General features: G+C 48.7%; 1 protein-coding gene across 1 annotated transcript in view; it reads left to right on the top strand.

Annotated features, from left to right (window-relative positions):
• LOC141058733 (fatty acyl-CoA hydrolase precursor, medium chain-like) overlaps positions 1-8,924 on the top strand; it is a 51,675-nt gene extending 42,751 nt beyond the window's left edge. The window contains exons 8-13 of the mRNA XM_073554938.1: positions 624-764; positions 857-934; positions 1,035-1,182; positions 7,864-8,013; positions 8,427-8,499; positions 8,599-8,924. Coding sequence (XP_073411039.1) covers positions 624-764; positions 857-934; positions 1,035-1,182; positions 7,864-8,013; positions 8,427-8,499; positions 8,599-8,785 — 777 coding nt within the window. The 3' untranslated portion in view covers positions 8,786-8,924. The remainder of the gene's footprint in view (positions 1-623; positions 765-856; positions 935-1,034; positions 1,183-7,863; positions 8,014-8,426; positions 8,500-8,598) is intronic.
• Positions 8,925-14,830: the final 5,906 nt, after the last annotated feature.

The raw sequence follows: 14,830 nt of genomic DNA on the forward strand, positions 1-14,830 counted from the left end.
CCCCAATAAGGCGATAAAAAAATGGCAACACAAACCAATTTTTTTTTTTCTTTACAAAGTTCAGAATTTTTTCACTACTCAGTATATTTTATTTTCTTAAAATAATTCAGCATTGTTTTCACTACTTAATGGAAAAAAAAAAAACACGAAGTTGGTATCGCTGTTATCTTACTGACCTGGAGAATAACGTTATCTGGTCATTTTTACCAAACCAGTGAAAACCATTAAAGCAGCCACAGAAATTTAGTATTTATTTCACCACTTTTAAAACTTATTTCTCATTTTTCTTTTTATGATAAAATGAATGGTGCCATTCAAAGCTACAACTTGTTCTGCAAAGAAACGAGCCCTCATACGGCTATCAGGTTGGGAAAAAAAAAAAAAAAAAAAAGGTTCTTGGAAGACGCTGAGGAAAAAGTGAAGGTGAAAAATCTTGAAGCATGAAGGGGGTTATTCCTAAATTCTTGCTTTGGTGGAAGTCGGACATCAGTGTCAGGCAGTGTATGAGAGTTTCAGTGATTCAGTGTCAAATATTCTGTTCTGCTTTCATATAACAAGTATTTATCTGTTGTATATCGGGGTGTATATACCCACTGATCCATCACAATATTCTGTCTCTGCAGGGCATGCTGTTTCTTCCAGCTTTTGTGGACGGCGTTTTTCTACCAAAACCAGCAGTGACGATGTTTGCTAACAAGGAGAGTAACAGGGTCCCGTTCCTCCTGGGAATGAACAATCACGAGTTCGGCTGGATATCTCTATCGGTAGGTGGCAACTCTTTCATGAACATTGCTGTTTTGGTGGCGTTTTGAAAGTGATTTCCATGTTATGATACACAATATATCTTTGTATTTAGCTATTAAACTTATCAGACGTAACATCCGGAATGACGCGGGAGTCTGTGATGATGAAGCTCCAAAATCTTCCTTTATTGGTGAGACAAGATGAACGTGGCGCAGTTATGTTCTTATTATCCAATTTGTTTTCTATGAAAAAATCTTTCAATTTTTTTTGTATATTTACTGTCAATTTAGTCTCTGAGACCAGAAGCCATTCCTCACATCATGGACGAGTATCTTGGGGATGCCACTGATCCAGTGGAGATTCGCAACCTTTTTCAGGATTTGTGCGGCGATCTTATGTTCGTTATACCGACTCTAAAAATTGCAAAATACCATCGAGGTACAAGCCAGTCACATTGTAGCTTGTTTGCTGTTAGGATATGCTGGGACTTGTAGCCTTAATATCAAATCAAATCAATCAAATCAAATTTATTATCGCCAAGTACATATTACATATATACAAGGAATTCTTTGTGGCAAAGAGGCAACATAATATATAACAACAGATACAACAAGTAACATCTAACAAGACAGATACAGTATATAGTCTACACATGACGATTTAATTGTTGAACAGAGAGTGGATAGAAGCTGTTCATATGGCGGTTGGTGCTGCATTTGGGGACTCTGAAGCGACGTCCTGAAGGGAGTAGTTGGAATGAGGAGTGTCCCGGGTGAGAGGGATCGGATTAAATTTTCAATAATGCTAATGTTGTTATAAAAGAAATCTGTCAGCAAGATTCCTTCCACCAAACTATATATTAGCTCATGTAGCTCTCTAAGACAATTCCAGCAATACACATTGTTCCTCTGTTACTGAGAAATTAGGGTTTTCTCGTTCGCCTTATTGGGGGACACAGAGACCATGGGTGTATGCTGCTGCCACTAGGAGGCTGACACTATGCACAAAAAAAGGTTAGCTCCTCCTCCGCAGTGTACACCCCACCGACCGGCAGGAAGTTCCTCAGTTTAGCTTAGTGTCAGTAGGAGGTGGACACGGGTCTTTTATTAGACCCCTATCTACCTCGTCGTGCGTCGTTCCTTTACAGGTTTCGGAGGGATACGGAGTGAACAGTCACATCCGTACTCCCACAAAGAGACTATGAGTACGGCGTGTACTGCCACCCCGTATCCTCATAGGTCTCCGCGGCAGGACCAGGAGCCTCGCACAGGTGCGTGCCAGCTATACGGACGGTCCTTGCCCCCCGCCTCCCACCATCTCGCCTACCAGAGCCTGACGGTTGGACGAGGCGTGGATTCCATAAAGACGACAGACAGCGTGGGATTCTCAGGTACCTTTATTGTGGCCCCCGGCCTGTGTGAGTATGCGGTCTAGCGGTCCCCCGGCGTTTTCATCCTAAGGCGGTCGCCAGGGGACCACGGTAGGGCCTGCGCGCTCGCTTCTCCCCACGGTCGCCGCATCCATGAAGGCCCCTGTTCTTTCGGGCCTTGTTCTGCGCCCCCCCCCCCCCCCCCCCGTTTTTTCTTCATCCCGGCAGGGGTATACAGGGGTTGGGCTGTGGGAAGCAGGGACGCGGCCCGGGGTTGCGGCGCGTCTTCCGCGCCGACCCCCTGCTGACAGGCGGCCGGCGCTATTAATTTAGGTCCCGGCTTCATCTCGGGCCTACCGCTGCGTCGCGGCCACGCCCCCTGCCCCTTTCTTCTAAGCGGGCTTCTCTCCCGCCCGTCCTAGGCCTTCCCAGCCCCCTTGCCTCACACCAGCCTGCTATTGGACAGCGGGCGGTGCTAAGGGGATCTCTGCGGCGAGCTCCACCCTTCTTCTCCCTCTGGCAGCGCGCCCTTTCCCTGGTGGTCGCCATCTTCTCAGCCTGCCAGCCGGACCTCATTCCCTGCCGGATTTCGGTCGCTGGGCCTTTTTTCAGCCGGATTGGCCTGGCCTCATCCTGCAGCCAGATCAGAGAGCGTCGCCCTTGGGGACACCGGACCGTGAGTAGCTCTGCACCTGCAGACTGACACCCTTCTCTGCCTTCTGTCCCCCAATCGGCCGGCACTGCCTCTCTTTTCACTATGTCCAACGCTAAGTCTGATCGTACCCGCTCTGCGTCCAGCCCGACGCCGCTCAGGAGCCATCCATGGCCCCAGGGGCGAGTGAGCCCCCCATGCCGGGTTGGGCCTCCTCTCAATCACAGTCAGTGGCAGACCTCATCAAGGTGTCTCAGTCCCTAGTAGCCGTTCTGGACAAGTTGCCCTTGGGAGCTTCGGCGGGACCCAGCACGTCTCAGGACGTCCCATCTGAGCCAGCAAGAGGCCCAGGCAGGACCTCCAGGCGGAGTCCTCCCCTCGTCCTACCTCACCCCATAGTCCCCAGCAGTCTCCCTCTCGGGCCTCCTCCCCGAGTCAGGCGAAGCGCTTTCGGAATCGGAAGGGGTCTTAGAGCTGGATTCGGACCAGGATGCGAACATGAAGGTTACGGTGCAAAACCTCATTGCCGCGATTCACCATACCTTTGACATCGCTGACGCACCTGCGAAATCCTCAGATCAGGAGGTTTCGTCCAGACGGGCGGAAACACCATCCAGGGTGTTTCCCTTCCATTCTGAGTTTGGAAAGATTTTTACAAAGGAGAGAGAAGATCCGACCAGACGCTTTCAAAGAGGAAAACGTCTCGGCGTGCTGTACCCGTTTGCTAAAGAGCTCACGGACAACTGGGCCGCTTCTCCCTCGGTGGACCCTCCCGTGTCCAGACTTTCTAATAATACGGTCCTTCCGCTGTCAGGTGTGGCGTCGCTAAAAGATTCTAATGATAGGATCATAGAATCTCTAGCAAAATCTGCCTTCGAAGCGGCATCAGCAGCGGTATGTCCAGTCTTTGTTTCTTCTTGGGCAGCAAAGGCCATATCCACTTGGGCAGATGACCTTCGGCAGGGCATTCTGGATAAGGCACGACCAGAGCATTTGGCCGATCTCGCCAATCAGATTTCCCATGCGGGGGATTATCTGCTTTCTGCCTCCTTGGATGCCGCATCTTGCGCAGTTCAGGCGTCAAGTAACATCGTGGCAATCCGACGTACAATTTGGCTCAAGGCCTGGCAGGCGGACTTGTCCTCTAAAAAGTCTCTGACCAATCTGCCTTTTCAGGGAGTGCGTCTCTTCGGATCACAATTGGATCAGATTATTAAGGACGCTACCGGAGGTACGAGTTCTCTTCTCCCCTCCAAGCCTCGCAGACCACCTCCAAGGCGTCAGTTTCGGCCCTTTCGGACTTTCCGCCGTTTCAATACGGCGGAAAACCCTTCCAACCAGCAAAGGCCACAGGCACGTCAGGAAAGAAAGGAGGTTTCCTTCAGGCCCACTCCGTCCTGGCGGTCCCACTCTTCCCAGGGAAGACCGTCCAGATCTAGATCTGGACGGTCTACGTCCGCATGACTACCATCGGTCTCCCGTGGGTCCCTTCCAATTGGCAGGTTGACTTCTCTTCTTCAGCGACGTCTGGCTCGCCTCAGTAGAGGACGCTTGGGTCAGAGAGGTTGTATCAACAGGATACAAAATAGAGTTCATTTCTCTTCCACGGGATCGTTTCTTACAATCCCGTCCGCCGAGGGATCCGGCCTTGGTCCCGGGGTTCGGTTCGGCCATCGCCTCTCTTCTCAGTTCCGGGGTGATTGTGCCCGTTCCCGAATCGGAACGCTTCACAGGGTTTTATCCAGACCTGTTTGTGGTGCCGAAAAAGGACGGGACAGTTCGACCCATCTTGGATCTCAAGTTACTCAACAAGAGAGTTCGCCTTCGCCACTTCCGGATGGAGTCAGTTCGCTCGGTAATTGCTTCCATGGAGGAGCAGGAAATCATGGGTTCCATAGACATCCAAGATGCCTATCTACATGTGCCCATATTTCCCGGACATCAGAAGTTCCTGCGGTTTGCGATTCTTCACGAACATTACCAGTTCGTCGCGCTTCCTTTCGGGCTCGCCACCGCTCCCAGAGTCTTCACGAAGATTATGGCGGCGTTGATGGCCTTGTTGAGGATCAGAGGTCTCGTTCTTTTTCCGTACCTCGACGATATCCTGATCAAGGCCCCCTCCTTTCAACAGGCCCGCCTAAGTGTGGCGATCGTTCTAGACACCCTGTCCAGTTTTGGGTGGATCGTCAACCGGGAAAAGTCCTGTCTGGTCCCTACTCAACGCCTTGTGTTTCTGGGCCTTCTGTTCGACACTCGTCGGTCAAGGGTATTTCTCCCACAAGACAAGATTCTTTCCCTGCAGCAGGGCGTGCGATCATTACAGATCACACGATTTCCATCCCTCAGGACAGCCATGAGGGTCATGGGGAAGATGGTGGCGGCGATAGAGGCAGTTCCCTTTGCCCAATTTCACGCCAGGCCACTCCAGCAGGCCATTTTGTCCAGGTGGAACAGGTCGGCTCTGTCTCTGGATCGTCCGGTTCGCCTTTCCTGCCGGATCAGGCGGTCTCTCAACTGGTGGTTGACGTCTCCCCTCATTCTCTTGGGGCGGTCTTTTCTTCCCGTTCACTGGCAGATTGTCACTACGGACGCCAGCCTCATCGGCAATCACACTGTTCAGGGTCGATGGTCGACTCAGGAATCAGCTCTGCAGATCAATGTCCTAGAGATACGGGCGATCCATCTAGCTCTCGTCCACTGGGAAAGGCGCCTCAAGGGCCTGCCTGTTAGGATTCAGACAGACAATGCCACAGCGGTGGCGTATATCAACCGCCAAGGGGGGACACGGAGTGTCTCAGCCCTGGCGGAAGTGTCCAGAATTCTTCAATGGGCAGAGACCTTTGTTCCAACGATTTCCGCGGTTCACATTCCCGGCGTGGACAACTGGGCCGCCGATTTCCTCAGCTGCGAGGGTCTCGCGGCAGGGGAATGGTCCCTACATCCGGAGGTGTTTCATCTGCTCTGCCGTCGGTGGGGAACCCCGGATGTAGACCTCATGGCATCTCGCCTCAACAGGAAAGTCCCACAATTCGTGTCCAGGTCTCGGGACCCCCTGGCAGTGGGCGCCGACGCTCTGGCCGTCCCTTGGTCACAGTTCGTGCTCCCCTACCTGTTCCCTCCTCTGCCTCTTCTTCCCAAGTTGTTGAAGAAAATCAAAGCAGAGGGGATTCCAGTCATCCTCATCGCTCCGAATTGGCCCAGAAGGTCTTGATTCGCAGACATTGTCAACCTTCTCGCGGACGCCCCCTGGAAGCTTCCCGACGGGCAGATCTGCTGTCTCAAGACCCCAATTCTCGGTCGCTCAATTTAACGGCGTGGCTGTTGAGACCGAGGTTTTGAGACGGGCAGGATTCTCTGATTGGGTAATTCATACCATGATCCGCGCCAGAAAGCCTTCTTCTTCGAAGATGTATTACCGTACTTGGAAAAGCCTATTTCTCCTGGTGTGAGGCCAATGACATCGCGCCCTTGGTTTTTTCGCTCCCTTCTATTCTGGCGTTTCTTCAGGCAGGGCTGGATGCGGGGCTTGCTCTCAGTTCCTTGAAGGGTCAAGTTTCGGCACTGTCCATTTTATTTCAGAAAACGCTGGCCTCCCGGCCCCAGGTCAAAACCTTCCTCCAGGGTGTGGCTCACACGGTTCCTCCGTACCGAGCTCCCGTGGATCCTTGGGATCTTAATTTGGTTCTTCAGGTTCTGCAGGGTCCTCCTTTTGAACCTCTCAGGGACGTTTCCCTTTCCCTCCTTTCTTGGAAAGTGGCCTTTCTGGTGGCCATTACCTCCATCCGGCGCGTGTCGGAATTAGCGGTACTTTCTTGCCTCTCTCCTTTTTTGGTCCTTCATCAGGACAAGGTAGTTCTGCGGCCTCCGCCCTCTTTTCTTCCGAAGGTGGTATCTTCGTTTCACCTCAATGAGGACATTGTTCTGCCATCCTTCTGCCCGAGCCCAGCTCACCCTCGGGAGCGGTCTTTGAACAAGCTGGACCTAGTCAGGGCATTGAGAGTCTATCTAGCCCGGACGACTTCCTTGCGGAAGTCAGACTCTCTGTTCATCACCCAGCCTCAAAGGCCACTATTGCGCGCTGAATCAGATCGGCAATTTTGGAGGCATACCGGGTCAAGCATCGAGTGGCCCCTCCAGGGATCAGAGCGCACTCTACCCGGGCGGTGGGTGCCTCCTGGGCGGTGCGCCACAGAGCTTCCGCACTGCAGCTTTGCAAGGCTGCAACGTGGTCATCGGTTCACACCTTTGTGAAATCCTACAGGGTCCACACCTACGCTTCGGCGGACGCCAGCCTAGGTAGAAGGATTCTGCAGGCTGCGGTGGCGAGTCCACTGGCCTGATGGAAGTTTGTTTCCCACCCCAGGGACTGCTTTGGGACGTCCCATGGTCTCTGTGTCCCCCAATAAGGCGAACGAGAAAACAGGATTTTTTGGGTTGCTTACCGTAAAATCTGTTTCTCGGAGCCTTCATTGGGGGACACAGCACCCTCCCATGTTCTACAACTCCTGTTCTTATGTTTGTCGGTTTGTTACAGTTGAGTTGGTTGTTCTGTTTTCAATCTATTCTGTTACTTCTCCTACTGCTTTCTCACTAACTGAGGAACTTCCTGCCGGTCGGTGGGGTGTACACTGCGGAGGAGGAGCTAACCTTTTTTTGTGCATAGTGTCAGCCTCCTAGTGGCAGCAGCATACACCCATGGTCTCTGTGTCCCCCAATGAAGGCTCCGAGAAACAGATTTTACGGTAAGCAACCCAAAAAATCCTGTTTTAATTGATATGCAGGGGAGGTTGAAGAGCTATCTGTAGATCTGAAGGCTACGTTGCTCCAGCTCTGTTCCCCTTCCAGCGCTGCCGCCTCCTATTTGATTGACATAACTTTTGCCTAAAATCATACAACATAGAGAGGCGGCGGTGCTGGATAAATACCTGCCATTTTGCTCACTGCCTCAAAACCTTCAAGAGGTCCTGGAGATGACTGTCCCAATCTCAGGACACAGCACAGCAGCAGCTCATGGATGAGCATTATCCTTAGTAACATCTCAGAATGTACAATGTCATGGTGCAGACACACCACTCTTGGTCTTCTTATTTCTCAATAGATATGGGGCTCCCTGTGTATCTGTATGAGTTCCAGCACCCGCCAAGCATACTAGAACACTTAAGACCACGTTTTGTGAAGGCCGATCACGGCGACGAGCTGTTTTTTGTGTCTGGAGGAGCCTTCCAAAGAGATGGCGTCTTATATGCTGGTGAGTCAATGAGAATAAGTACCATACATTGCATTTCTGACCTAGATACAATGTATACGCGGGGAAAAGCACCTGAAGTGACATGATTGTTTCAAGTGACATGATTGTTTCCATAAGCCCCCTATGACCATACGGGTGTCTGCATACGGATATTCCACTACATAAGGAATTACAGCAGCTTTCATTGACAGTGGACCCATGCAAAAATGGTATGGTGCTCTTAAGTTTTTTTTTTTTCTTTCCATCATGGCCCTGTGTTGGTCCAATACCACAGTGTCCACCAAGTCAGCTCCACTATGAAATTTGTATCGCTGCTGGACCCATTATTATATTTTTGGGGCCAGTGTGTGAATGAAGTCTTTATACCCTCATGATCCTAGTCTCATTCACTGATGCTGTTTTTTCTTTCTCAGGTCCTGCAACCCAGGAAGAGAAACGCCTCGCCAGAACTACAATGAAATACTGGGCAAACTTCGCTCGCACTGGGTAAGACGATACCCAATACAAGAATGACCGCACATTCGCTGTACTGACATAACAACATAATTATCCTGCTCAATAATAATGTCACGTTGTGTTCTGCAGGAACCCCAATAGTCCTGGTCTGACAACGTGGCCGGAGTACGGCGCTGATGAGCTGTATCTGGAGATCAATTTGAAGCAGAAATCGTCTTCGAAGCTGAAAGAGGAAAAATTTAAGTTCTGGACCGAGATGCTTCCAAAGAAAATCCTCTCCAAGACCTTGGATGGCGGCGATCGAACAGAGCTGTAGAAGCTTACAAAGAAGTTTCTACACGTGAGAGAAGAAACGCACAACGTGAGGAGGCCAAGGCCCGGTATTCCCAGAATCAAAACCACGCAGTCGTTTTATTCCACTTTTTAATAAATTTTTACTTTTATCAAACTTTAAATCTTTTCATGTAGTTATTTTTTGCACATTTAGCCTTTGTACTCTAGATTATAATTGTCTGAGTCGACAGATCAGCGGTTCACAAATCTCACTATCCCTATATCTCCCTAATGGCTCAGCCTCATGGCTCGGATTCCTGCCTCATGGCTAAGCCTCCTCTATCTTGGCTTGGCTTTGGCTTCCTACCTCTTGGCTTGATTTTGGTCTCCTGCCTCTTTACTTTGGTCTACTGCCTCTTGGCTTGTCTTTTGCCTCCTGCAGCTTGGCTTGGCTTCGGCCTCCTGCATCTTGGATTGGCTTTGGCCTACTGAATCTTGGCTTGGCTTTGTCCTCCTGCCTTTTGGCTTGATTTTGGCCTCCCACCTCTTGGCTTGGCTTTGGGCCTCCTGCCTCTTGGCTTTACTTTGGCTTAGCCTTGGCCTCCTGCCTTTTGGCTTGTTTGGCCTCCAGCCTCTTGGCTTTGGCCTTCCACCTCTTGTCTTGACTTTGGCCTCCTGCATCCTGGCTTTGGTGTCCTGCCTTGTGGCTTGGCTTTGGCCTCCTGCTTCTCTGTGCCCGATTATTGCATCCTAGTGGATGAGCATACCAGGGTAGGATTATATGCAGAAAATCATTGCATCTGATGAACAATCATTTTGCTCTCTTGTCCGTTGCATATTTTAGAAGGGTCGATAGCCAGGATTGGGGCATAGCTATTGTTGCATGCAAGCCACTCCGTATATGAGGGTGATACAAAGGAAACATGTTTTTGTTGGAATCCTGGGGAAATCTTACTCAAGGAAACCAATAATTATAATTCTTCACAGTAAATGGTAAGTAACGGTTTACTGGCACACAGCTATGACACAGTTCTGAGCTGAAGTTGATCACAGGGATTTTATTCAAGCTTCCTTTCATCACACAGAATCCTTTCCCTTCATGCAATACTTCATCAACATATATGACAGTTCTTTACAAATCTCTTCACAAATAACGTTTCTTCACACACACTGTCTTAACCTAAGCAGAAGTATACTTGGGTGTGGGGGTGAGTCCGGTGCTGTACCGCTCTCACTTCTATCTCTTGAGGTCATGAAGATGATGCTCCTGACTGTCCTGACTGCTTCTATGATTGCAGCAATCGCTTCTCAGGAAGAACTGGTCTGATTTCAGTCTGACAGTAGACTCTCTGGCACGCACCTTGCTCTTGGATGTACAGGACACAATAGTCACTTTCCCAGCATACCATGAGGCTGAGCTCACCCCTCCCTGTTTGATATAACCATTTTAACCCATATAGATAATTGATTCCAAATCAACTGTGCAGCTTCTTTCTGTTACACTATGATAAATATTATCTTGCTTGCCCACTGTCCCCTCTGTAGCTGTGTACATGGATATCTGTCTGTCATTGAATATATTTTTGGGTTTGGTACCAGATGTAGAAGAGAACCGGAGCTCACGAAGGTCCTAATACATTACAACAAGAAGAGGAGATGGTCGGAAAGTTTCCTGGAGAGATGGAGACACATCAGAGAGCTGACTCTGCCCCCCATCTGAAACATGCTTTCATGTCCATGTCAGTAATTCCTGGCTCTTCAGTGGTTAATAAGCGACAATACAGATTGTTTTATATTGTGGGTTGTGGGGTGCACTCTATTGACCACATGACAAGTTCCATGGATGATGTTATCCAGATTCCGGAATAGCAGATTTTACCAACTCCTTTACCTCTGAATCACATTGCAGATTGTGGTAGAAATATTGTAATCTAATTGATCATGTCTTAGGAGGACGGCGGCATTTGTGACATCCTCTGGCAGACAGACAATGGACAGAAGAGCTATCGAGAGCTCTGCAGATACTGTGCTTACATAGGTATCAGTCAGATCCATCGATAAAGGTTCAGAGTGCTACATCTGCCCTGTGAGCGATGCATAGTTAATAAGGATTGTTCATTCCTTTCAGATCACCGAGATGACGATTTCTCAAATTGCCAAAGTGATGTCAAGGAGGAAGAATAATTGCTTATCTGTTTAATAATATACATATAGTTTTCACTCTTATCACACACGGAAATTGCACAGTACCACTCCTGTCCTGTATATATACACTGCACAGTACCACGTCTCCTGTCCTGTATATATACACTGCACAGTACCACTTCTGCCCTGTATATATACACTGCACAGTACCACTCCTCCTGTCCTGTATATATACACTGCACAGTACCACTTCTACTGCCCTGTATATACACACTGCACAGTACCACCACTCCTGTATATATACAGTGCACAGTACCACTTTTCCTGCCCTGTATATATACGCTGCACAGTACCACTCCTCCTGTATATATACACTGCACAGTACCGCTCCTGCTGTCCTGTATATATACACTGCACAGTACCACTCCTCCTGTATATATACCCTGCACAGTACCAGGTCTCCTGTCCTGTATATATACACTGCACAGTACCACTTCTGCCCTGTATATGTACACTGCACAGTACCACTCCTCCTGTCCTGTATATATACACTGCACAGTACCACGTCTCCTGTATATATACACTGCACAGTACCACTTCTACTGCCCTGTATATACACACTGCACAGTACCACCACTCCTGTATATATACAGTGCACAGTACCACTTTTCCTGCCCTGTATATATACGCTGCACAGTACCACTCCTCCTGTATATATACCCTGCACAGTACCACGTCTCCTGTCCTGTATATATACACTGCACAGTACCACTTCTCCTGCCCTGTATATGTACACTGCACAGTACCACTTATCCTGCCCTGTATATACACACTGCACAGTACCACTCCTCCTGTATATATACACTGCACAGTACCGCTCCTGCTGTCCTGTATATATACACTACACAGTACCACTTCTGCCCAGTATACACACTGCACAGTACCATTCCTCCTATCCTGTATATATACACTAAACAGTACCACTCCTCCTGTATATATACACTGCACAGTACCACTTCTGTATATATACAGTGCACAGTACCACTTTTCCTGCCCTGTATATATACGCTGCACAGTACCACTCCTCCTGTCCTGTATATATACACTGCAAAGTACCACTCCTCCTGTATATATACCCTGCACAGTACCATATCTTCTGTCCTGTATATATACACTGCACAGTACCACTTCTGCCCTGTATATATTCACTGCACAGTACCACGCCTGCCCTGTATATATACACTGCACAGTACCACTTCTGCCCTGTATATACACTGCACAGTACCACTTCTGCCCTGTATATATACACTGCACAGTACCACGCCTGCCCTGTATATATACACTGCACAGTACCACTTCTGCCCTGTATATATACACTGCACAGTACCACTTCTGCCCTGTATATATACACTGCACAGTACCACGTCTGCCCTGTATATATACACTGCACAGTACCACTTCTGCCCTGTATATATACACTGCACAGTACCACTTCTGCCCTGTGTATATACACTGCACAGTACCACTTTTCCTGCCCTGTATATATACACTGCACAGTACCACTCCTCCTGTCTTGTATATATACACTGCAAAGTACCACTCCTCCTGTATATATACCCTGCACAGTACCACGTCTTCTGCCCTGTATATATACACTGCACAGTACCACTTCTGCCCTGTATGTATACACTGCACAATACCACTTCTGCCCTGTATATATACACTACACAGTACCACTTCTGTGTATATATACAGTGCACAGTACCACTTTTCCTGCCCTGTATATATACACTGCACAGTACCACTCCTCCTGTCCTGTATATATACACTGCACAGTACCACTCCTCCTGTATTAATACCCTGCACAGTACCACATCTTCAGTCCTGTATATATACACTGCACAGTACAACTTCTGCCCTGTATATATACACTGCACAGTGCCACTTCTGCCCTGTATATATACTGCACAGTGCCACTTCTGCCCTGTATATATACACTGCACAGTACCACTTCTGCCCTGTGTATATACACTGCTCAGTACCACTCCTGTATATATACACTGCACAGTATCGCTCCTGCTGTCCTGTATATATACACTGCACAGTACCACTTCTGCCCTGTATATATACTGCACAGTACCACTCCTCCTGTATATATACACTGCACAGTACCGCTCCTGTATATATACACTGCACAGTACCACTCCTCCTATATATATATACACTGCACAGTACCACTCCTGTATATATACTGCACAGTACCACTCCTGTATATATACACTGCACAGTACCACTCCTCCTGTATATATACACTGCACAGTACCACTCCTGTATATATACCCTGCACAGTACCACTCCTGTATATATACCCTGCACAGTACCACTCCTCCTGTATATATACACTGTACAGTAAAAATAATAATAATCTTTATATAGCGCCAACATATTCCGCAGCGCTTTACAGTTGAACAGTTTCAAACACAACAGTCATAAGTAACAACGTTAACAGTACAATAATTAAAGCGAAATAAGACGACCCTGCTCGTGGGAGCTTACAATCTACAATGAGGTGGGGGAGATACAAAGCACAGGTTTGTGTTACAGTGATGTATTTGCAATGATGGTCCAGCCATCTTCAGAGGGTGGGGGATAGATGGAGATAGTAAATGGGCTACACACACACACAAGCATAACATGACTTTGATTACTGAATGTGATAGGCCGCTCTGAACAAATGTGTTTTGAGCGAGCGCCTAAAACTATGCAAATTGTGGATGGTCCTAATATCTTGGGGTAGAGCATTCCAGAGGATTGGCGCAGCACGGGAGAAGTCTTGGAGTCGGGAGTGGGAGGTACGGATTAGGGCAGAGGTTAGTCGAAAGTCATTTGCAGAGCGCAGCGGTCGGTTAGGCCGATAGACAGAAATGAGGGAGGAGATGTAAGGGGGTGCCGCACTGTGGAGAGCTTTGTGGGTGAGAACAAGTACTTTGAATTGTGTCCTGTAATGAATGGGCAGCCAGTGTAACGACTGGCAAAGAGTAACGATTAGCCAGATAGACAACCCTGGCTGCTGCATTAAGGATGGACTGGAGAGGGGAGAGTCGAGAGAGGGGGAGGCCAATTAATAGAGCGTTACAGTAGTCCAGGCGGGAGTGGATCAGGGCAACAGTGAGGGTTTTTGTTGTTTCCATGGTGAGAAAAGGGCAGATTCTAGAGATGTTCTTTAGGTGTAAGCGGCACGAGCGGGCAAGAGATTGTATATGGGAGGTGAAGGAGAGATCGGAGTCAAACATAACACCCAGACAGCGCGCCTGCTGTCGGGGTGTAATTATGGTGCCACCCACGGAGAGGGAGATGTCAGATTTAGGGAGGTTAGTAGATGGCGGGAGCAGAAGAAGTTCAGTTTTGGAGAGGTTGAGTTTCAGATAGAGAGCAGACATGATGTTGGAGACTGCAGACAGACAGTGGCGTTCTGTAGTACAGCGGGGGTAAGGTCAGGGCATAATGTGTATAGTTGTGTGTCATCAGCATAAAGATGGTACTGAAAGCCAAATCTGCTGATGGTTTGTCCAATTGGGGCCGTGTAGAGAGAGAAGAGAAGGGGGCCAAGGACTGAGCCCTGAGGTACCCCGACAGTGAGAGGAAGAGGAGATGAAGTGGAGCCAGAGAACAGAACACTGAAGGAGCGGTCAGAAAGATAGGAGGAGAACCAGGAGAGAGCAGTGTCCTTAATGCCTAGTGACTGGAGCCTAGAGAGTAGGAGATGGTGGTCAACTGTGTCGAACGCTGCAGAAAGGTCGAGAAGAATGAGCAGAGAGTGGTCACCGTTACGTTTTGCTGTCAGAAGGTCATTGGTCACTTTGATGAGTGCAGTACCACTCCTCCTGTATACTGTATATACACTGCACAGTACCACATCTCCTGCCCTGTGTACTGGGTGTAA

The sequence above is a fragment of the Dendrobates tinctorius genome, unplaced genomic scaffold (genome assembly GCF_039654945.1).
Source record: "Dendrobates tinctorius isolate UK_male_01 unplaced genomic scaffold, ASM3965494v1 ptg000214l, whole genome shotgun sequence".
Lineage (NCBI taxonomy): Eukaryota > Metazoa > Chordata > Amphibia > Anura > Dendrobatidae > Dendrobates > Dendrobates tinctorius.